This window comes from Hemiscyllium ocellatum, chromosome 8 (assembly GCF_020745735.1).
Source record: "Hemiscyllium ocellatum isolate sHemOce1 chromosome 8, sHemOce1.pat.X.cur, whole genome shotgun sequence".
In the NCBI taxonomy this organism is placed as follows: domain Eukaryota; kingdom Metazoa; phylum Chordata; class Chondrichthyes; order Orectolobiformes; family Hemiscylliidae; genus Hemiscyllium; species Hemiscyllium ocellatum.
Genome location: NC_083408.1, coordinates 73,656,421 through 73,680,700, shown reverse-complemented (window position 1 = coordinate 73,680,700; position 24,280 = coordinate 73,656,421). Strand labels below are relative to the sequence as shown.

The 24,280-nt window shown below is 40.9% G+C and overlaps 1 protein-coding gene across 2 annotated transcripts in view; it reads right to left on the bottom strand.

Annotated features, from left to right (window-relative positions):
- LOC132818315 (RAC-alpha serine/threonine-protein kinase) overlaps window positions 1–24,280 on the bottom strand; it is a 152,141-nt gene that overhangs the window by 56,182 nt on the left and 71,679 nt on the right. For both annotated transcript variants that reach the window (XM_060829202.1, XM_060829203.1), the window contains exon 4: window positions 3,641–3,769. In XM_060829202.1, the coding sequence (XP_060685185.1) occupies window positions 3,641–3,769 (129 nt within the window). The remainder of the gene's footprint in view (window positions 1–3,640; window positions 3,770–24,280) is intronic.

Here is a 24,280-nt window from a genome sequence, read left to right as displayed (position 1 = left end):
ACATCATAGTGCACAATAATTCTGGCCACACTGGGATAAATGGAAGCTGGGCAGTTCTCTCATGGGAAGAGTGAGAAATTGGTTTCAAACAGCATGTAGCATCCGACTTGGACAACACTCAACAAGGCCTGGAAATATGTTTAATTTCAGAGGGAGGTCTGTAAACGAGCCAAAGAAACAAATACTACAAAATTGAAAAATAGATCCATGCAAAAGTAATTTGATGAAGAACAGTATTAAAATTGTATTAGTAAAATCAATTTGCCTTTTAGTTTACTGGTGAACTATCCGCAGTTGACAGAAGAAAGAGAAGATTGATTTTGTAGTTTAAATAAGATATCAATCTCCTTCCTTGAACACAGATTGGAAATTAGCTGATGGAGCAGACGGAAGATGCAACCAAGGTTATCAGAAATTTTGTCTACTAATAACCATTGCAAATCAACACAGTGTCATGTGGAACAATCACTGCCTAATTATCCAGTTCTACTCTGACTGACACATTATCAGATCATTGATGAGCTTTAAGCCTTTTCAGCAAAATTACATACTGCATGAACATTAATATTCAAAACAGCATCCAACACATGGTTATTTTTCTTTAAGCTACCAGTTAAGAAAAAATGCATTTTCTAGTATTTTTGTAATTAGCAGAACTGAGCTCGCAAATCCAGTGACTAACTAGTTACTGTGAAGTCCATTTAAGGCAATGATTTCCAAAACTTTCATGAAGAATCCCACATAAATACAAACACACTTCCAGGGACCTGCTCCTGGGAATCTCACACTCTTCCTAAAGGCACAATCAGCTAACTGCAGGAAGAGAACAGTCCAAGTGCAGAGTTTTTAAAAAAAAATAAATAAAAATTGGTTCACTCCCAAAACGGAGGTGTCCACAGCACTCTGGCTGAGCTACCTGTAATCCTTGGACTGCCTGCCCTTGACCTTCAGGACTAACTGATCTAATCCCCAGACTAAGAAAATGGATCTCCAGTCTCTGGTAGGATCAAATGCCTGATGACTGTGCCAGCCTCCTGACTGACTGTGGCAGTACTCTGAGTATGCACCACATTGGATTGCTGCCTTTTGACTTGCAGATATTGTCATTTGTATGAAGCACATGCAGTGTGTTTGCTGACCATACTGCTGGCACATGTAGTACTGTGTCACTCAACCACTTGTCACTCCCTTAATTGTCCAATGCACCCTCATGTCACAATCTGTCCACCTTTCCCTATGCACCAAAAAGAGGCTGGAAATTAAAGGCTCTGTATACTAAGGAAGTAATCTGAATCACAGAGAGGCTAGCAGACTGCAAGTCACTGCTGAAGTCAGTGAGTATGCACGAAGAATGCAGTGTGAAGTAAACACAAATTAAGAGTAGTAAGATGTATCCTGTGCAGATGCATGAGATGCCTGTGTGTCCTGCATGCAATACAACCTGGAAGAAGCAGGCGCAGTGAGATGATGAGGCTGGTGGTTTGTAATGCCAACTTGTATAGATAAAAGATTAAGACGGATTGCAGCCATGGAGCATCCAGGGACACTGTTATAATGAAGCATTTGCATGATAGCATCAGATACTTGTTGCATGTCAGGAACTTGCGCTATCAAGTTTCACAGGGAAGAAGAAGAAAATTGGAAGTAGCATGCAATAATGCAAGTTGGGTCTTTAATGAGGTGCAAGTAAATGGAAGTAAGGTTGCTCAATGATGAGATTCTGAAGTCTCTACTTAAGGTTTGAGGGGAAATTCACCAAGAACGATTTTTCTCGAATGTCGAGGATCTGATTATTTTTATTCATTCCACATATCCCACCTTTGTTACTCACAACACACCAAGGAAAAAAAAATCACCCATAATACTTACTGGCCAATGTGAGCTTTCCTCAAAAACCAGCTCTGAAAACATTACATCTTTGTCACATGTGTTGAAATATTTAGAGGGGTAACTGCTTGTACATTCAAATTGCAAGTTGCACGTATTAACTAATTTTGCATCATCCTTAAGTTTTGTTTCACACCAGATTAGTAATTTAATGCTTATTGAAGAAACCTGATTGATGGACCTTTTTATTTTGGCTCTAATATAGTTAAAGCACATAATTGGCCATATCAGGAACCAGGTGAAACACAATTACATTCATGTTGAAAAAGCAAAATACTACGGATGCTAAATATCAGAAATTTTAAAAAAACAGAAAATCCTGATGAAAGACAGGACTGGCAGCATCAGTCGAGAGTGAAATAGAGTGGCAAAGTGATTTCCTCGAGACAACAAGAATCTATCAATATCTGCCTTGAAGACATTGCACCCTGTGGCAATGAATTCCACAGGCCCACCACTCTCTGGCTGAAGAAATATCTCTGCATTTCTGTTCTGAATTGACCCCCTCTAATTCTAATATGTGTCACGGGTCCTAGTCTCCTCGCCTAACGGAAACAATTTCCTAGCGTCCACCCTTTCCAAGCCATGTATTATCTTGTACGTCTCTATTAAGTCTCTCCTTAATCTTCTAAACTCCAATGAATACAATCCCAGGATCGTCAGCCGTTTCTCATATGTTAGACCTACCATTCCAGGGATCATCCGTGTGAATCTCCACATAAGTTGCATCGGTTTTGTATCCAGGTAGAAATGCCAATTAGCTACCTTGAGATCCCAACTCTCTTACATTTTGGAAATCGATGTGCAGATTAAAGCATAACAGTTTACAACATGATATTCTTAACATCATTCTGGCATGTCAAAGCAATCTGTAAATACAAAAGCAGCTGCTTTCTCTCAAAATGGGAACATCTTACACCATCTTTCCAGCAACATAATTTGTCTTTCCTTTAATGTTTGATAGCGAAATCATCTGCGCCTGCTTTTAAGATGAATTTAGAACAGATCACAGGATTCCCTACATTTGTCTCTAAATTAAACAGATAGTCCCTAAACATAAAGAAATGTTGTAATCCTTAGAATTGTAATGTAAGGCACTAAAAATACCTTCACAACTCTACCATGTAAGATCAAACCCTGTGCCTGCTGCATCTCTTGTTGATAATTATAGAATCATAGAATCCCTACAACATGGAAGCAGGCCAGTCAGCCCATCGATTCCACATTGACCCGGTGAAAAGTGTCACATCCAGACCATCCACCCCTACCTTAACCTGTAACTCTACACTTCCCATGGCCAATTCACCTAACCTGCACATCGTTGGACTGCAAGAGGAAACCAGAGCACCCAGAAGACACCCACTCAGACATGGGGAAAATGCAAAATCTCCACACAGACTAACTGTTGCCAGAGGCTGGAATCAAACCCAGGCCCCTGACACTACAAGGCAGTGGTGCTAGCCACTGTGCCACCAGGCCACCCCAGTTATTTACTTTCAGAATACTGTAATTGCTAAACGTGGAACCGGTTTTTAACAGAGTTGAGCTCATAGTTTAAAACTTACCTATCAATGTTACAAACTGTAATTAGTTCAAACCAATTCAACAGTAAATGACTTCATTCAGTGATCTGTTATTGTACTACTAATATAACAATTATCTTTTTATTTTATACACGGATTTCAAATTTGAGCAGAACTGTGTGCTCGAACAGCAAGGAAAATTCCATAATGAAATTGTAAGTCTTTCTTACGTGCTACAGAGAAGTTATTCAAAGGTGTTTCTAGTTGCTCTGCATCTTGTGGCCGCTCTTTGTAGCCAATAAACGTGCCGTCAGTCTTCAACAAAAAGTAGCGGGGCCTCCACGTTTTTATGTATTCTCCTGGAAATACAGGCAAGTAGAAAATAAAACATCGCAATGTATTGCAATTAGACATTAACAAAACAAGTTCAAATTATGCATTCCTTTAGTCCTGTCCTTTGACCAAAGGGTTGTATAGAACTAGAAGACACATTTAAACTTCCCTATACCGTAACCTCAAATCCAGGGGGAAATAAAAAGGAACTCAGGGGGATGAGGAAAAAACGTTTTGCAGTATAAGTACCTTTGTTATGCTGAGTCATAGACAGGCAACTTGGCAAGGCATCAGGAAATTCTTGCCAAAAGGTCGAGGATGGTCATAACTATTTAATTTACACATTACTCTTTGAAGGGCCAGGTTGAAATAATGACGAGGAGAAAAAGTGAGGAATGCAGAGGCTGGAAAGTCAAAGTCGAAAACTGTGGTACAGAAAAAGCACAGCAGATCAAGCAGCTTCCAAGGAGCAGGAAAGTCGGCGTTTTGAGCTTAAGCCCTTCATCAGGAATATTGGCAATGTGTTGGGGTACTGAGAGATAAATAGGGAAGTGGGGTTGGAGGTGGGGTGGGGGAGGCACTGGGGAGGCAATAGGTGGATGCAAATGGAGGGTATTTGTGATAGATCAGTGGGAGGGTGCAGCAGAGAGGTGAGAAGGAAGATTGACAGATGGGACAAGTCAAAAGGGCGGTGTTGAGGTCGGATCTGTGATGAAGTGGGGGGAGGGGAGATTTGGAAACAAGTGAAGTTGATGTTGATGCTGTGTGGTTGAACAGTCCCAAGGCAGATGAAGCGTTCTTCCTCCGGTGTTGGGTGGCCTGGATTTGGTGGTGGAGGCGGTCCAGAACTTGCATATCCTTGGTGGAGCGGGAGGGGGTGTTGGAGTTGAAGCAGTTGGCCACAGGGCAGTGGGGTTGTTTGGTGCGTGTGACCTAGAGATGTTCCCTGAATCACTCTGCGGGTTGATCAGTGCATTAATCCTACCCTCAATTATGTACAACTAAAGTGTCTAGTTTGTGTGCAGTTAATTTATAATGATTTTTAGAATTGTATTTTATAATTCAGTAAGGTTCTGAAAATACAATTACAAAATCATAATGAATGGGTGGCACGGTGGCTCAGTGGTTAGCACTGTTGCCTCACAGCACCAGGGACCTGAGTTTGATTCCCACCACAGGTGGCTGTGTGGAGTTTGCACATTCTCCCAGTGTCTGCATGAGTTTCCTCTGGGTGCTCCGGTTTCTTCCCATGCTAAATTGCCCATAGTATTTGGTGTATTAATTCGGGGTAAATAAAGGGTAGGAGACTAAGTTTGGTGGACTTGTTGGACCAAACAGCCTCTTTTCATACTGTAGGATTCTAATCTAATCTAATACTATAAACGTCATGGGACACTGCAAAAAAGTAGTCAGCTTTATTTTAAATGATGAACAAAAGTGTCTGTGTAATTTTTCATTTCTGATTGATGGAAGCCATTGTAAAATTTGTACTCTGCTCGCTAAAAATGGCACAAGATATTTCAACAACATCTTTTATCACCATATAAAATGGTCAGTCAAAGTAAACCTAAGCTAAAACCACAAGCCAACATAATATTAGCAACACCCCACACATAGGACATACAAGCAGTAACAAGCCATTCAGCCCATTGGGTTTACTTCCCCATTCAATGAGATCATGGCTGATATGATAATTCTCAATTCCATTTTTCTGCCTTTTCTCCAAAATACTTGATTCCTTTATTGATTAAACATGTCTCTCTCACTTCATGAAACAGTCTCTATAGCCCTCGGTGGTAAATATATTTGACAAGTTCACCACCTTCAAAGAAGAAATTCTTCCTCGTCTCTTAAGGTTTGAGCCCTTATTCTTAGATTATGCCTTTTTGACCTGGATTCTTCCACAAGGGAACATCTAACCTGCCAAGTCCCCCTAAGGATCTCGCATGTTTACAGCTATATAACTTCCAGCTATGTGCCTCCATATTTTAAAGAGAAATATCCCCCATCACTTAAATCATAATGGGAAGCAAGTAGCTTCCAAGTCTGCGTCATTGGGCATTATAGGCCAGTGGTGATTCACCTTCAGTTTCCTCCCTTTTCAGGAAGTGACTGGTTCCAGATGATGCTCTCTCATGTGAGAGCTCGTGGGTGCAATATCACATTCTATCCACTCTGTGGCACAGCATGTTAGAACATCAATGCACTCCACTTCAATGCATCTCACAATTATTGAACATTGCATTTATTTTACCTCATTTTTTACCCATTTATTTTAAACAATCAGGTTAGCAGTCAGTGAGTTTATATAGTCTCAAATCATCTCTCTAGAAGCTTCAATTCCACAATAGAACAATGGATTGTTTGTTGCACATTTCTCAATCTTCAAAATTAGGTATGAATGCATATTGTTAGGACAGGACAGAAAAAGCTATTATGTGCACTTATGCGGCTGCTTACAGCTGACAAACGGGAAAGTGTTGAGGGCTGAGGACAAAATGTAATCTTTTCCTTTTTAAAATATTGCTGTTAGATGTTCTACCTTATGTAGTGTAATATTATGGTTACAGAGTAATTAAAAAGATGTATCATTGTCGAAGACAGACAGCAGATTTATAAACAGCACAGAAACATTGTCAATATAGTTTTCCTTCAATCACAACCAGATATTAGACACATCAAACTGATGCTCACCTTCATAGTCAGGCAATTCTAAAAATAAATAAATAATGTGAATCAGAACAGATGCTGCCTGAAAAACTAATTTCTCTATCAACCCTACTCCAACAAGAAGCCTTGTCGTTTTATGTTCCTTCAGTAATATACTAAGACATGAAGTAGTAACTCTTTGTTAATTCATATTTTCCATCCCCCAAGTACAAGGCAAAAGTCAGGAGTGTACGGAACATTCCCCACTTGCCTGGACTGGTGTGTGTCTCCAACACTCAAGAAGCTTGACACCATCCAAGACAAAGCACTGTGCTCGTTTGGCATCACATCTACAAACATTTGTTGGCTCCACTATCAATGCTCAGTAGCAACTACATGTACCATCTGTGAGATGCACAGCAGAAATTCACCAAGGCTCCACCAATGTATTTTCAAAAGCCATGGTTTGTACTGTTGCAAAGGATCAGGATAGTAGATACATGGGAACACTACCACCTGCAAGTTGCTTTTCAAACCGTACAGTACCTTGACTTGGAAATGTATCCTATTACTTCACTGACGGGGTGAATGGCTTCTTCCCATTCCTAAATTTTCCACAGGCCTGGTTAAGTACATTCCACAACACACAAGACACAAGGTACTTGACACCATCCAAGACAAAGCAACCTGGTTGACTGACAGCCAATCCACCATCATGGGTATTCATTCCCTTTAGGACTTCTACAGGAGCAGCAATTATTACAATCTACAAAATTCACTGACAGCAACACACCAAGTCATCTTCAATAGCACTTTCCAAATCTGTGATCCAATTAGGGGTACCTACACCAGAGATTACAGCAGGTCAAGAGGGGTCTCCCCACCACCTGATCAGGACAGCCATATTGATAACGATAGCCAGAATAGGACAGAAAGGAATAGTGTATAAACATAGAAAACAGGAGTAAATAGGACCAAACTGTGGGGATGAATGGTAAAAATGTAATTAATGGCATCTTACTTGAATTCTTGTCGTATTCAGAGCAAGTTAACAGCATCAATACAAGTTAACTGGTGTGATCTTATTGGCAGCACTGTCAGTATAGCATGGAAGATGCTAATGGTGGGAGGAGTCTATAGGCACCTAAAAGCAGTTATATGGTAAGCCAGAAAATACAACAGGTGAGAATGAGCACACATAACAATGTTAGTACATTAATCATGAGGACTCGAATCTTCACATAGATTAGGAAAATCAAATTGTTAGAGATAGCCATGAGGAGGAATTCAAAAAGTGTGACTTTTGGATAGTTTTCTAAAACAATGTGTTTGGATTCAACCAGAGATCAGGCTATTTTGGATCTGGTGATGTAGAATGAACCAAGTTTAATAAACAACGTCAGAGTCAAAGATCCCCTAGGAAACTGCAACCATATGGTGTAGAATTTAGCATTCAGTTTGAGGAGGAGGAATCTTTGGTTGGAAACAGCATACTAAAAACTTCAATAAAGGTAATTATAAAGGAATCAGATGTTTAAGAAAAATAGTTGATAATTCACAACAAAGACATAGTCTGATAAGGAGGAATGATTCCAGGAAGGGGATAAACCCCTTAGGGACCAGGCTAGGGAAATGATAATGGGAACCAGGAAATGGCAGGAGTTGAATAATTTGTATCAGTCTTTACAGTGAAAGAAACTAATACCATTCCAAAAATACAAAAAGAAAATCAAGAGTTGGGATATCTGGTGGGCATAGACAAGCTGGACCGAAGGGTTGTTTCCGTGATGTATATCTCTATGAATCTATGAATCTAGGAGAGGGAAAAACATAAAACTTTCACTGGATAAAAAGTACCATTAAGTCCTCAATAGAGAAAGCTAGCATGCATGTTCACTATGTAATGGGAAGGCAAATGGAATCTTTGCCTTTAAAATAGAGTATAAAAAATGAGAGGTCTTGCTGAAATTATACAAGGCCACAGACCACAGCTCGAATACTGTAACAGCTTTAGGGGAGTCTTTTGATTAGATTAGATCAGATCAGATTAGATTACTTACAGTGTGGAAACAGGCCCTTCGGCCCAACAAGACCATAACGACCCTCCGAAGCGTAACCCACCCAGACCCATTCCCCTACATTTACCTCTTCATCTAACACTACGGGCAATTTAGCATGGCCAATACACCTAACCTGCACATTTTTGGACTGAGAGAGAAAACCGGAGCACCCTGAGGAAACCCACGCAGACACGGGGAGAATATGCAAACTCCACACAGACAGTCGCCTGAGGCAGGAAAAATATACAGCATTGGAGACAGCCCAGAGAAGGTTTACTAGACTGATCCCACTGTCTCATGAGGAGAGGTTGGAGTAGATTGGGCTAAACCCACTGGGGTTTTTAAGAATAAGGGGTGACCCCACTGGAATGTATAAGATTCTCCAGGGAGTTACAGGGTATACCTTCCAATTGTTCCTCATGGCTATCTGTAGCAATGTGACTTTTCTAATCTAGGTGAAGCTTCAAATCTCATGATAAATGTACTGCCATTGTTCTATCTATTTCTGGGAGAGTCTAGGACCAGAAACCATATCTCAGAATAAAGAGGTCACACATTTAAGACTGAGATGAGGAGGAATTTCTTCTTTCAGTGGACAATGAATTTGTGGAATTCTTTACCCTCTGAAAGATGAAGAGGCTGGATTGTTGAATATATTCAAAGCTAAAATAGCACGATTTTTTTTCATCACTAAGGGAATCAATGGTTTTGAAGAAGAGGCAGGAGAATGTGAAGCGGAGGATCATCAGCTCAACTATGGTCTTATTAGAGTAACATAGCAAATGCAATGGACTGAATGGCCTACTTCTGCTCCTATTTCTTCTTATCTGAGGTTCACTCAGAACTGGATAATAAATGCTGACCTTGCCAGGAAAGCTTTGTTTAAAAAGATCCTTGTTTAATGACTCGTTCAATTGGCAGCAGTTCCAAAAGGGCAACACAAGCTCAATATGGTATAGCAGTGCTAGCTTAGATTTCATTCCCAAGTATTTGGTCGCCGTATTTGAACTTACAACTCAGATGAGAGCGCACTACCCCTACATTACAGCTAATGTTGTTCATTAGCAGGAATATTCATTGCTCCTTTTGACAGTAATGTATGAAGGCACTTGTCAAAATTGATTAAAAATACAAAAGTCCTTTATTTCTTTCAGATATAAGGGAGCAGACAAATGGATCAGAAGAAGATTCCCAGTTGAATAAGCTAAGGCAGTTCAGAAATTGAATTACATGTAGTATTGTGTAAACAGAAATCTAATGCCAGCTTTATATTTTAGGTGAAACAGGTATAACCAACCAATGAAAACAACCGGCAGCTTTAAGGAAATATCCACTTCCTTTTTATGGAACATTTTTAATACTGTCAAACGTGATTGTATTATCATCACTGGTAAGTAAAATCTTTGTCCATCGTTAAGTAGGCAATTTGATAGTGACCATCAAATTTGAGCTGTGTGTTTTGTTGTGAGCCCTTTTACGAACTGGGACAAAAACAAACAGTCACCATTATCTCTCAAAATCTTTTCCCATGCAAATATTATTGTCCCAGTCAACTTCGGTTGACTTAAGTCTTCACTTTTGATAGTTAGTTCCTTAGCAGTCACTATATTCATCTCATTCTACAACTCCAGATCAAGGGTTTCATCCTTGTCACATGAGCATAACAGCTCAATGTACTGTGCGAGCTGCTACTCACGATGAAGATTGCTGCCACCATCCTCGCTCACTGGAGGAACCTACAGATCTTTTGGGTCTATGGCAGTAAAGAAAGCCCACTTCCCGGCCCAGTTAGAAGAGTCCCTTGCAGTTAACAAGGTATAGTTTATTGCTTATTAACAGTACAGGTTACATTGATATGATAGACATTGTTTCAGAGACTTTAAGCACAACCACATGTGTGAGGATTCACTCCCACAAAATCCTAAACTGTTTTGCCTACAAGTCCATATATGAAAATCATAGTGGGTGATACTTATGGCAGTATTTAGTTTTAACCCCTTCAAACCCAGGTTTAAGAATTGCAACGTAGCAACCTATAGTGTACCCCCAGTTTACCATCTATTAATTCCGCCATTTCTCTTTTATATCCTCTCTCACTTGTGCCTTAATACTGAAGTTTATACATATACATGTTATGTCCTGATTTTCTGCTGCGTAGTCTCTTCTAAACAACTCATAGCCTAGCAGTTGTACGTTATCTTTCTGCAGGAACTGTTGCAATAATTGTAAGTATTTGGAGAAGCAAAGAAATGTTGAAGAAACAAAGAATTAAAAATGAACATCATTTTTATGTTATATTTTAAAACGAAGGTGAACACTTCAATGATCCAAGCTACTTGTGAAACATTATCTTAAAATAGAGCTGCCGGTGGAATTCCCCACTGTGGAAGATGCAGATGGGGAGAGTTTGCTAACTCTCCAGTTCAATTCAAATCTGTCTTTGGATAGACATCTGCCCTCTATCAGCTGATCAAGAGAAAAGAAACATCTGTGCTGTGAAATAAAGCATGTATTTTCTCTCACCTATTTTGACAATAGAACCACAGCTGGGGAGGTGAAAGGCAAAAAAAAAGGAAAGAGGCAATATAGAAAAACAAACCGGCAACTCGAGCTCCACTAATAATGGAGTACAGAAAAAGCAAAAGCATAGTTGCTGATAATTGATTCCGCCTATTTTGCCTCGAATCAGTGCCAAATATCTGAAGGATCTCCTCATCAAGATCTATGAACTTACTGAGAAACACCAGATGCAACATTTAAAAGATGTTCCGAATTAAAATTCACATGCCAAGTTCAATTAACAGTGAACATTTGCAAAAGAAATCCAAATATGTAAGCAGAAGCATTTGAATTTTAACTATTTAAAGAAAGATTTTCCAAGATCTTGAACATGAAAATCATCTCATTCTTTACAAACATAATCAGAAAAAATTCACAATTAGTAATATGTCACAGCACATGTCTGACTCAACATCTATTGTATTGCTACACAGTTCTCAGAAAGGCATTTTACCTTAAAGGCATCTAAATGGCATCATAGTACGTAAACTTTGGTATGCATGATCTCCATCTCTTATTCTCTGTACAAAGTTAGTTGTTTTTAGAAAATTCTGATTAAGAACCCAAGTTTGTAAAACATGTTACATGGGATAACGTATAGATATCCACACCATTAATATTTGCTGTCAAGTATGAAGTGATATTATTTCCAACAGCATAACAGAATGGTCCAAACTGCAAAAGCAAATCATACTTTTGAACATCTTGGAACAACAAATGGAACTAATAAATTTTCAGAGTTTATCAACAGAGAACAAAATTAATTTACAATATCAGAAATTGTTGGGTTGTCATTTGTGTATACTGCTTAAATCTTTGTCTATTCTAGAGAAAAAAATAAATTATACTTAAAGAACAATCTACTTTGTCGCAGATATCATATTGGAGGTACCCAGTTTTCAATCCGAAAATGGCACCACTCCTATAAACTGACTCAGCAAGGCAGCATTAGATTATCAGTATACAGATATCTAATACAATATTCCAGCAAAAGAAAAATTACCTTTTTTTTGAAAAAATAGCCCAATTAATCAATCAATATTCTACTTTGTTAGGATCAAGTATTTACAATAAAAGGCACGGTTTACATGTGAATCTCTCAAGGCTTCGAGGAGAAAGTGAGGTCTGCAGATGCTGGAGATCAGAGCTGAAAATGTGTTGCTGGAAAAGCGCAGCTGGTCAGGCAGCATCCAAGGAACAGGAGATTCGACGTTTCGGGCATAAGTCTGATTCCTGAAGAAGGGCTTATGCCCGAAACGTCCAATCTTTCAAGGCTTATTTGTTTTAAGGTAAAGAAAATGAATCTTGTGACTACTTATAACTGGGCAACTGAAAATAACCTGGTTTAAAATTGACAATTTTAGATTACTCTGGTTATCAAAATATAATGACTTGACAGCCAACTAATTGGGGAATCCATGCAAGCTGCTGTAAAATTTTCCCATAATATATAAAGCTGTGCCCTTGCTTTGTCTTTCACATCACTGAAGTTCTGGACACAACTGGATATATCACTGCAACAACAAACAACAAAATACTTCCCCATGCACAAAGGAAAGCAGTTAACCAGTTGAGCAACTGACATATCATAATATTCTAAACAATTATCATGAGAACAACATGCATGGCCCAAAACTTTAATGAGAATACCTGTGTGAAAATCACTCCAATTAAATAGATGCTTCAAAAAGAATAAAGCACAGGAGGATTTTGCTCAGGAGCAACATGTGTTCTAAACTAAGACAAAGGTTCAAAGATAATTAGGAAATTGGTCACACAAATAAAAATAGTAACTCCCACATCTTTGATGCTGCAAAATGGATAATTGCCAGCTCTCAAACATCTCATTTGAAGTAATTCTTTATAAAACAACAGCAGATGCCTAACGCTTTTGTTCTGCTGCTATCATTTTTTATCATGACACACCAATGGCTTCATTTTTAGAGGACTACATTGCAGCACAGCTAGTGCATGCAGGCTATTCTGAAGAATTTACTTGTTAAAGTCATAACATAGTACTCATGTCTTGATTAATTATAGAAGGTAAAGAAAGAAATAGTGACACAAAGAGTGCTGCAAAGTGCACTGCCTCAATGTGGAGACAGGCCCAACAAGTCCACACTGATCCTCTGTAGAGTAACCCGCCCAGACCCATTCCCTCACCCGACATTTACCCCTGACAAATGCATGTAACCTACACATCCCTGAACTATAAGCAATTTAGTACGACCAATTCACCCTAACATGCACATCTTTGGATTGTGGGAGGAAACCAGAATACCCAGAGGAAACCCACACAGACACGGAGAATGTGTAAACGCTGCACAGTCGCAGAGGCTGGAATCAAACTTGGGTCCCTAGCACTGTGAGGCAGCAGTGCTAACCACTGAGCCACCATGCCACCCATTCTTTAAACCAGTTAGCTGGCCCTAATTTTTAAAAAGCAAAGAAATTTGCCCTGAGGAATATTCTAGAAAGACTTGAAAATTCTCTTTGTGAACCACATTTTTTTTCTTTATTCATTTGCGGAATGAGGGCATTGCTGGCTAGGTAGCTTTTCTTGCCCATCCCTATTTGCCCAGAGGGCAGTTAAGAGTCAACCACATTGCTGTTGGGTCTGAAGTCATATATAAAGTATACCAGGTAATGATAGCAACTTCCTTCCCTAAAAAGACATTAGTGAACCAGGTGTTTTTTTCCCTGAAAATCGACAATGGATTCATGGTCATCATTGGATTCTTAATTCCAGATTTTTTTGAATTCAAATTCCATCATCTGCCATGGCAGAATTCAAGCCCAGGTCACCAGAACATTATTTAGATCTGAGGATTAACAGTCCAATGATAACACCACTTGGCCATCATCTCCCCACATGGGGTGTAATCTTGTTTAATAGAAACTAAGGAGGTGTGCCTGAAGTGAGACAGGTTTTCTTGTGTGATTATGACCTTCTTAGATTATTGAGTATTCACGCACAGGTAGGACATCAAATTGTTTGGACAGGCAGCTGGGAAGATCTGCACGTGCATTAACATCCCCCCTCTCCCACCATTACCACCCCACAGGCATGAATTTTTTTTTAAATCTCCAACCACTGGCCAGTGTCTTTTAAAAGGTAACTGGCCAGCATTTCATTCTCTGCAACTAAGGAGCATTACTCAATCTCTACTCATAACCCTGATTCACCCCTGGAAATATTAGAGAACAGGCAAAACGTGAGGAGTTAGCAATCTTTCCTTAGATGTTCTTCCGAAGGTTGTCCAGGAAAGAAGGGAGGTTCTTTGAAGTGACAAAGACAATCTCTACAGAAGTGGCAGCAGAAGTTAGCACTCATGGGTGGCTCCAGAGGACCTGATTCCAGTACCAGAAAAGGATGAATGGCATGCTCATTCTGCAAGGGCTGTACTACCACTTGCTCAACGCTTCATGCCTCTGTGAGTAAGGTGACATTGCAAGGCTGCCATTAGAGAGGACTGGCACATACAAGTTTGGCAGCCAGACATCTCCATCAGGCATCTCATGTGCAATCAATGTCTTTCACTTCCCGTCAGGTCCCAGTGTAACACAACTACCACAATGGCACTGCCTCTAACTCATCTGCCGGGGTTCACATTTCAAACATTAAAAAGGAGTGATAACCACTCAACAGCTCACACCCCATTAATTCACTTAGCTTTCTTAACTCTCAGAGAATGTACACATTTGATTGTTATTCAACAAGGGTTTGCAGGAAACAAGAACACAAGCACAAAAGATGGCTTTGGAATCAACACTTCATAGATATCTCAGGCATACACATCTTACAATGTTTTGTTTGTCAACAACTGAAGTTCTTTGACAACGCTGACTCATTTCAATGAGAATTCTTTAACGCCTAACTACCACCCATACCACAATCTTCTTAGTTGTGACTTGGACAATCACAAGATTGCACCTACACAGAAGACCATCCCACATCTATGCCTCAGAGCACCACAGACCAGCTGCCAAGGGTCATCAGCGTAACCTGACAAAGGAGTCAGTGGGCTTCTTCAAGCTCAGCTGTGGCTGCTACAGTGGCACACAAGACCAAATGGTAGGATTTTTGTTTTGTTCACAGATTGTGGGCATCACTACCAAAGCCAGCATTTAGTGCTCATCCCTAGTTACCCAGAGGACAGTTATGACTCAACCACATTGCTATAGGTCTGGAGTCACATGTAGACCAAACCAGGTAAGGATGGTAGCATCCTTCTCTAAAATACATCAGTGAACCAGATGGGTATTTCCCACAATAAATGATGTTTTTCATGGTCTTGGTCCTTAATGTTTTGCTAGATTCTTCATTCCAAATTTTCAGAGAATTCAAATTCCTTCATCTGCCATAGTGGAATATGAGCCCAAGTCCCCAGAACATCATTTAAGTATCTGGGCTAATATTCAAGCACTACACCAACACCTGAGGTTTGTGCACTCAGACCATTATCCATACTTTTTGGGAGTATCCCTTATCACCCTGGAGTTGATATAGGGATCTGGGAGATGCGCAGAATGTAAGTGTTATGTCAGCTCCCTGTATTACTGGTGCACAGCTGCAGGAATTGCTGCCCTTGGTCACAAAGCTGGATATTGAGGGAATGAGATCAGGAATATGACCTGGATGATGCTATGGAGTCTGAGCACCACATGCATGCAGTCGATGGTCCTAGTACCTAAGAGTACACAATGATGATTGCCAATCTAACAGCTTGGCCCACTTTGATCCATGGTGAACTGGAAAAACCGAATTGCTTTCCTGTAATGGGCACAAATGAACTCACAAATGCACTTGTGATCTGCAGATTGAGAGTTGCAACTAAGGTTTGAAAGGAGCTGGTAGTGAGGAAGTTCAAGGTTTTTGTCACTGCCATATTCTGCCTCCCAGGCCATGCATTTGCAGATTTGTATTCAGAGGTAGCAGACATGTGTACTGGTTTTCACAGTTGGCAAAGATGTTTCCAACATTGTCTCTCATTTATCTATAAATAGCTACAACATCTTCAATACATTCACTCTCAGTTTACGGCTTGATGGCACTGAAGACCCTGGTTCCCCTTTTCAGGTAATGCTTCCCCACAGCAGCCATGCTACTACTATGCCTCTGGTTTTGCTGGCACTGGGCATTTCTTCTTCTCTTCCTCCTTAACCACAGCAATGTTAGTACTGTTAATGGGTTAAGTTGGTCTAACATCTGGCATAAAAGTACTAATCCATGAAGAAATAACTCATCCAGGATGAGTTATTTCCTATTTGAAATCTAGACATAGTCACACTACCCCTTCAGCCCTTGTCAGTCTGTTAATGTGTTGGGTGATAGTCTGACTGAAAGCCACCTCAACATGACGACCTTCATGACCCTGGACCAATTTTCCTCTTCCTCATTCTGCCCTGTGCAAGATCTAATATTTTAGTAGTCTTCGTTACCCACTGTGAGCAACCTTTACGGTGGAATCTACAGTACACCAAATTGTTTTACCATCCCTCCACCCCCCCCACCGCCCCCCCCCCCACCTTGACCTTCAGTGACACAGGCCTTTGAATGCTCCTCCATAACTGTGTATGCAACTTTCCCTGGCCCATGCCAACCCCCATGCCACTTCTACTGAGTCTTAGGTACCCTTCTTCTCAGATGTAACAGCAACATGGATAATGATGCTCAGAATTGATAGAGCTTGTTCAACTTTATGCTATAGAGTACTTCATTTTGGTCCTAAACCCTTAAATGTATGCACACGCAACAGTATTTTTCAGTTTGTATTTTATTCCCTCAAATACAAAAGCTTAAACACATGTGCCAATAGATTCAAGGACACCTTCTCCCCCACTGTTATCAGATTGCTGAATGGACCACTCAAATTTTAAATTTAAATGTTGATCTAGCTCTTTGTGCACCTTCTCTGCAGCCATAACATTGTATTCTTTGCTCAGTTCTATTATCCTAATGCACTTTGTATTGACTGATCTGTCTGTACTACATGCAAAACAAAACTTTTCACTGTACCTAGGTACATGTGACAATAACATTTTAAAAAATTAAAATTTTTAGTACAGATGCAAACCAATTTAAGAGGAAGATGGTAGTTGCTTTAACATTCACCTACCTTTTCCCTCTGTACAACACTGAATTCTCCCAATCACAGTAGAAGGCCTTCTCCTTTCCTCTAATATCTCCTTTCTCTGCGAACCTCCCTCTGTGACTCTCAGTTCTTTCACCACCTCCCTGGATATTCCATCTATTCTGCCAGTCCACTCCCATCCAGATCCTCATGCCAAGCCTTCGCCTTAAAACATCCTTTATTCAATTTATCTGCTCTTTCTCCTATCCTTGCACCCCAATTATCTCATGTAAGATATTCCTGACTGTAACTATGTAGCTGTCATCCTTCCTTGTTTGTTTTGTCCTTATCAGTGTGATTTTCTCCTTTGTATCCCTGTTTCTAGTCTCCAGGAATATTAGTGCCCCAAACAATCATATCCTTAAAAGTTACATTCTTTATTGTTCTTTTTCCCTTAATCCACATTTATTTGAACCCTAAGAGTTAAGCCCTCCTTTCCACTAGAGCCCCATGTTGAGTAGAGCCTAATTTTCCTTTCCCAGTCAGGTTTTCTTGGACAGATTTGTTGACCCAATTTAGCTTCATCCTTTACACTGTAAGCGCTTGAGCAAAGAAATAGCTTGATAATGAAGGAGCCAAATTACTGAAGGAGTTACTTAGGGAAACCTGGAGGAGGAAGTCTATCCCACCAGCCATACATCTCACTTACAAAGCTGAATTAGTGAAAGATTTTTTTTTAAGCTATCAAAACTGTGCCTGTAAATGTAATTCCAGTGGACTATGGTGTTAATGAGTACTCAAGGCATGCTAACAGATGCAATACACATTCCGCGCTTTCAAGGTCAGGAAAGCCAACCCACCTGAAAGGTCAAGAACCTAATCCCAAATCTTTAACCCAGCACTGGGAGACTGATTTTTAGCCATCCACTCAATTAAGTTTCCTATCTGCCCTTTCAAAAATATTGGATGGGTCTGAAACATTACACCCATGATTCTATAACTAAAAATCACATAGGAAGCAAAAAAAGTTATGAGGTAAAAACAAGGATTGCAGATGCTGGAAACCAGATTCTGGATTAGAGTGGTGCTGGAAAAGCACAGCAGTTCAGGCAGCATCCGAGGAGCAGGAAAATCTATGTCTCAGGCAAAATCCCTTCATCAGGAATACACTTTGCTGAGTTCTTCAAAGAGCAGTCCCATGAGCAACGGGAACACGCTGAGAAACTGATGGAATCCCAGAATAAATGTGGAGACGGAGTCCTCCTGCAGGATGTCAAGAAGCCAGAGCAGGATGAGTGGGACAATGGTCTGGAGGCAATGCAGTGAGCTCTGCAGATGGAGAAGAATGTGAACCAGAGTCTGCTGGATCTGCACAAACTCTCCTCTGACCACATGGACCCTCACCTGTGTGACTTCCTGGAGAGGCACTATTTGGATGAGTCAGTAAAGATGATCAAGAAGCTGGGAGATCACATCACCAACCTGAAGAGACTGGGAGCCCCTGAGAATGGCCTGGGAGAGTACCTGTTTGACAGGCTCAGCTTGAGCTGAGTGGGACTCTGGAATAATTTCATATTGCAGTTTCACCATGTATGGTACTAAATTGTGAATTTGCATTGAATTTGGAAATAAATCCCGTTCATGACAAAAAAAGAAAGTTATGATCCTGCTGGAGAATTTTTAGGAAAGGAATTCAAGCTTCCAGTTGATAGCTAAAGGGAGAGCATTCCTCTAGCGCAAGCAAGAGGAATCTTTCAGGTTCTTTTTACTTCTCAGAAATTTGGCTTTAATATTCCAAATGTGAGCTCTTATTTATTTTCCTGCAGAGTTATTGAGTCTCCAGCTTCTTCCTCTCTCCTGGGTCCTGGCAGACGAACGGTCCCTGAGAGTTTCCAGGAACATCTCAGAAAATGCTCTCCTCCATCGACCACACCCACCCCGCATGGTATTGGAAATCATATGGAGCTTGTACGTAAGTAGAAACGCTGACCAATTATTCTAAAGACCTCAATGTTTGAAGCTTAAAAACATATCTGCTTACAATTTCAACGTTCTCAGCATGCTCCTGTAATTTGGGAGACTTACAGTCTAACCACTGTAAACACCGGTGCCCAAGTGTGACCACCTTGCACCTTCTTCCCAGCAAAACAAAAAACTTTCAAATCTTTACCAGCCATGTCAACTAGATTTGTTGTCAAGTTGACATCAAAACTGATCACACGACTCTCTTCAATTATCCAAATTAAAAGTTAAAACATAATCTGAAATCTCAAATTGTAACCTCCTGAGAAATGAAACGTCACTGAAGTGATGAGTTTTCATAACTTATAACAGTTCATGCATTTTAACTAATTTACTACATACAGTTAAAGTTAAATGATTCTTCCCCTGTCCCCACCCTCATGTTGTCACAGCTTTCCATCAAACAGGTTGGCACCATCACAATATTTAACTTCAAAACACATCAACCAAATGTTTGTATCAGTTTGAATTTAAAGTCAGCTTAATTCTGATTTCTAAAATTCTTTATTCATATAGCTGAGCATTTATTTCTTTCGTTGTGGATTTGCCTTCCATTAGGCATTGTAGTACCTCTCCTTTCTCACAATCATTTATATTTCATGTTCTCAGTTAGACAGATTTATCCTTATTCTGGATCAGTGGTGCTGGAAGAGCACAGCAGTTCAGGCAGCATCCAACGAGCAGCGAAATCGATGTTTCGGGCAAAAGCCCTTCATCAGGAATAAAGGCAGAGCCTGAAGCATGGAGAGATAAGCTAGAGGAGGGTGGGGGTGGGGAGAAAGTAGCACAGAGTACAATGGGTGAGTGGGGGAGGAGATGAAGGTGATAGGTCAGGCAGGAGAGGGTGGAGTGGATAGGTGGAAAAGGAGATAGGCAGGTCGGACAAGTCTGGATAAGTCATGGGGACAGTGCTGAGCTGGAAGTTTGAAACTAGGATGAGGTGGGGGAAGGGGAAATGAGGAAGCTGTTGAAGTCCACATTGATGCCCTGGGGTTGAAGTGTTTCGAGGCAGAAGATGAGGCGTTCTTCCTCCAGGCGTCTGGTAGTGAGGGAACGGCGGTGAAGGAGGTCCAGGACCTCCATGTCCTCGGCAGAGTGGGAGGGGAAGTTGAAATGTTGAGCCACGGGGCGGTGTGGTTGATTGGTGCGGGTGTCTTGGAGATGTTCCCTAAAGCACTCTGCTAGGAGGAGCCCAGTCTCCCCAATGTACAGGAGACTGCATCGGGAGCAACGGATACAATAAATGATATTAGTGGATGTGCAGGTAAAACTTTGATGGATGTGGAAGGCTCCTTTAGGGCCTTAGATAGAGGTGAGGGAGGAGGTGTGGGCACAGGTTTCACAGTTCCTGCGGTGGCAAGGGAAAGTGCCAGGATGGGACGATGGGTCGTACGAGGGCGTGGACCTGACCAGGTAGTCACGGAGGGAACGGTCTTTGCAGAAGGCGGAAAGGGTTGGGGAGGGAAATATATCCCTGGTGGTGGGGTCTTTTTGGAGGTGACGGAAATGTCGGCAGATGATTTGGTTTATCCGAAGGTTTGTAGGGTGGAAGGTGAGCACCAGGGACATTCTGTCCTTGTTACGGTTGCAGGGGTGGGGTCAGAGGGCGGAGGTGCGGGATGTGGACGAGATGGGTTGAAGGGCATCTTTAACCACATGGGAAGGGAAATTGCGGTCCTTAGTCTAAAAGCAAATTACAGCAGATGCTGGAATCTCTACTGAAAACAACAAATGCTGGAGATCACAACAGGTCAGGCAGCATCCAGGGAGAGCGCAAGTGAACATTTTGAGTCTATTGCTTTGAAGAGGGTACAGAAAAGATTTATAAGAATGTTGCCTGGTATGGGGGATTTTAACTCAGAGGAAAATTGGATCAAATGGGTTTATTTTCACTTGAACTGCAGCAAGTTGAGGGGCAATCTGATAGAGTCATAGAGATATACAGCATGGCAACGGACCCTTCGGTCCAACCCGTCCATGCCGACCAGATATCCCAACCCAATCTAGTCCCACCTACCAGTACCTGGCCCATATCCCTCCAAACCCTTCCTATTCATATACCCATCCAGATGCCTCTTAAATGGTGCAATTGTACCAGCCTCCACCACATCCTCTGGCAGCTCATTCCATACAAGTATCACCCTCTGCATGAAAAAGTTGCCACTTATGTCTCTTTTATATCTTTCCCCTCTCACCCTAAGCCTATGCCCTCTAGTTCTGGACTCCCCCACCCCAGGGAAAAGACCTTGTCTGTTTATCCTATCCATGCCCTTCATAATTTTGTAAACCTCAATAAGATCAGCCTCCAATGCTCCAGGGAAAACAGCCCCGGCTTGTTCAGCCTCTCCCTATGGCTCAAATCCTCCAACCCTGGCAACATCCTTGTAAATCTTTTATGAACTCTTTCAAGTTCCACAACATCTTTCCGATAGGAAGGAGACCAGAATTGCATGCAATATTCCAACAGTGGCCTAACCAATGTCCTCTACAGCCGCAACATGACCTCCCAACTCCTGTACTCAATACTCTGACCAATAAAGGAAAGCATACCAAACGCCTTCTTCACTATCCTATCTACCTGTGACTCCACTTTCAAGGAGTGATGAACCTGCACTCCAAGGTCTCTTTGTTCAGCAACACTCCCCAGGACCTTACCATTAAGTGTATAAGTCCTGCGAAGATTTGCTTTCCCAAAATGCAGCACCTCACATTTATCGGAATTAAACTCCATCTGGCACTTCTCAGCCCATTGGCCCATCTGGTCAAGATCCTGTTGTAATCTGAGGTAACCCTCTTCGCTGTCCACTACACCTCCAATTTTGGTGTCATCTGCAAACTTACTAACTGCACCTCTTATGCTCGCATCCAAATCATTTATGTAAATGAATGGCATGGATAGAGTGGAATGTATAAGGCTTTTTCCCAGGATAGAGGGGTCAATTACTAGGGGACACACATTTAAGGGGCAGTGGGTTGGCATGGTGGGGGGGTGGTGGTGATTGGAATGTTTAAAAGAGATGTGAGAGACAAGTTTTTCACATAAAGGGGGCAGTTTTAGTTTGGAAGGGTAAAATGTGGGAGCACAGGCTTGGTTGGCTGAAGGGCCTGTTCCTGTGCTGTGTTGTTCTTTGTAGATGACCGATTTCTGATCATTGCCCTGGTCTTTGAGAGCCAGCTAGTGTAGATTTGTACACCAATAAGAAATTCTGTTTACCTTCTGTTTCAGCCAAAGTCAATGCCCTAATGACAAATCATCCTTCTCTTTCAGAACTAAATGTTTCCTTAATGCTCACATTTTAAAGAAAGCTTCAGTGAGTGAGCTATGAGTCATCTTCCTTCTGTTTAAATGCAAGATTACAGAGCTGTTTCACTGCTTCAAGAATCTCATTGAGCTGACATTGATGCTCCAATAATAAAAATCCAGATTCTTCTTTTAAAAGTCAGCTCTCACATTCTTTTGCCTTAATAATGTTTCATACCTTCTCTTTCAACATGAACTTTGCCCGATTTCACCTATCAACAGCCACAGTGTCTTCATTTTAAAGTTTTACTTTCCCTCTCTGAAACTTTCATACTTGTAACTCCACAAAATCAACCAAATCATTTTGCATTAAAAGACCATCGCTCTCTGAGGCTCCAACATTGCTTTTTTATTGTTCCCAACATCTTTAGTTCTGCAGGCAAGTTCAATGATGACGGAATCAGTTTGTTAGAGCTCTCGGATTTCAGTTTCAGATTTACAGCTATTGACTCTTGGGACATAAATCAAGTTGAAAGAGTACTTTCTACAGCAGGATTCAACATAGTATACTAAAGAAATCAGGGATTATCAATAGACTTTGTACTATCCCAGGAAATGACAGCACATCAATTCCCATGAAGTGAATTCTAGACATAACTGACATGAGTAAGCTACTTGTGATAGTGTTAGGGTTAGGGTTAACTCTAACATCAGCATGACTCTAACAATAGATGTATTGACTAAAACACAGATCAAATTCATGTCACACAATGAACAGATGAACAACTTCTGTTGGTATGCTTTTATTTCGTGAACAACTTCAAGAGAAATTCATAGATTTTTCTAACTTCAGGAATTGGGCAACCTAGTATCAATATCAAGCTAAAGTGGGATTACTTGAACCACAACTACAAAATTCCTATAGTTTTTAATGTTTTGACGATCCTCAACAAACATATCAGATGGCATTGATTTGCCACAAGCTTTACTCACTGGCACATTTTCTGGAGAAACACTAAACTTGCCCACAAAAGCTGATAGTTTAGCTTTAAACTTCCAACAGTCTGTCTTTGCATGACTTGTGCTATGGCAAAAATCAACATGTCGTTCTTCAATCACACGTATCTCTCACCATATTCCTTTTGCTCTAACTCCATCTGTCACTTACTCTGCACCTTCTCCAACCCCAGCTTCTGCATAAAGTATCCTTTTCCGAGCTACCATAGTTCGGAGGGTCACTGGACCGGAAACATTAACTCTGATTTCTCTCCACAGATGCTGCCAGACCTGCTGCGTTTTTCCAGCAATTTCTATTTTTGTTTCTGATTTCCAGTATCTGCAGTGCTTCTGGGTTTTTTGTTTTGTTTTATCTGAATTGTTTTTTCTTCCTCAAGTTCCAAGAGTTGAGCTCAACTATCCCTGTGGTTTTAGTATATGTTCTTAAATCGGTTTCTAATCTTTTGCTATTGCCCTCAAATTAGCCTTTGTTACTGTTGCAACGTGATAAAGATAAATTCTCCCATTCAAGGAATGGTTCAGCAATAGACATAGATAATTTAACTTCACTTGAATTCAATAAAATAAAGAACAATGCAGCACAGGAACAGGCCCTTCAGCCCTCCAAATCTGCACCAATTCCTAGTCCTTACTTAGACCTGCTACTCATTGGCCATATGCAGTTTTTATTCCCCTGTTCGCCTCTCGTTCAGGTGTCTATTAAGATATTCAAAATGCGGCTGCTTCCACCACCTCCACTCGCAGTACGTTCCGGGCACCCTCCACCCTCTGCGTGGAAACTTTCCACAGCATTTTTCCCTTAAAAACATTCCCCCCCCTCACCTTAACCTTGTGCCCTCTTGTAGTTGATCTCTCACTGGGAAAAAAAAAGTCTCTGACTACCCAGCCTATTTATGCCTTTCATAACTTTGTAGG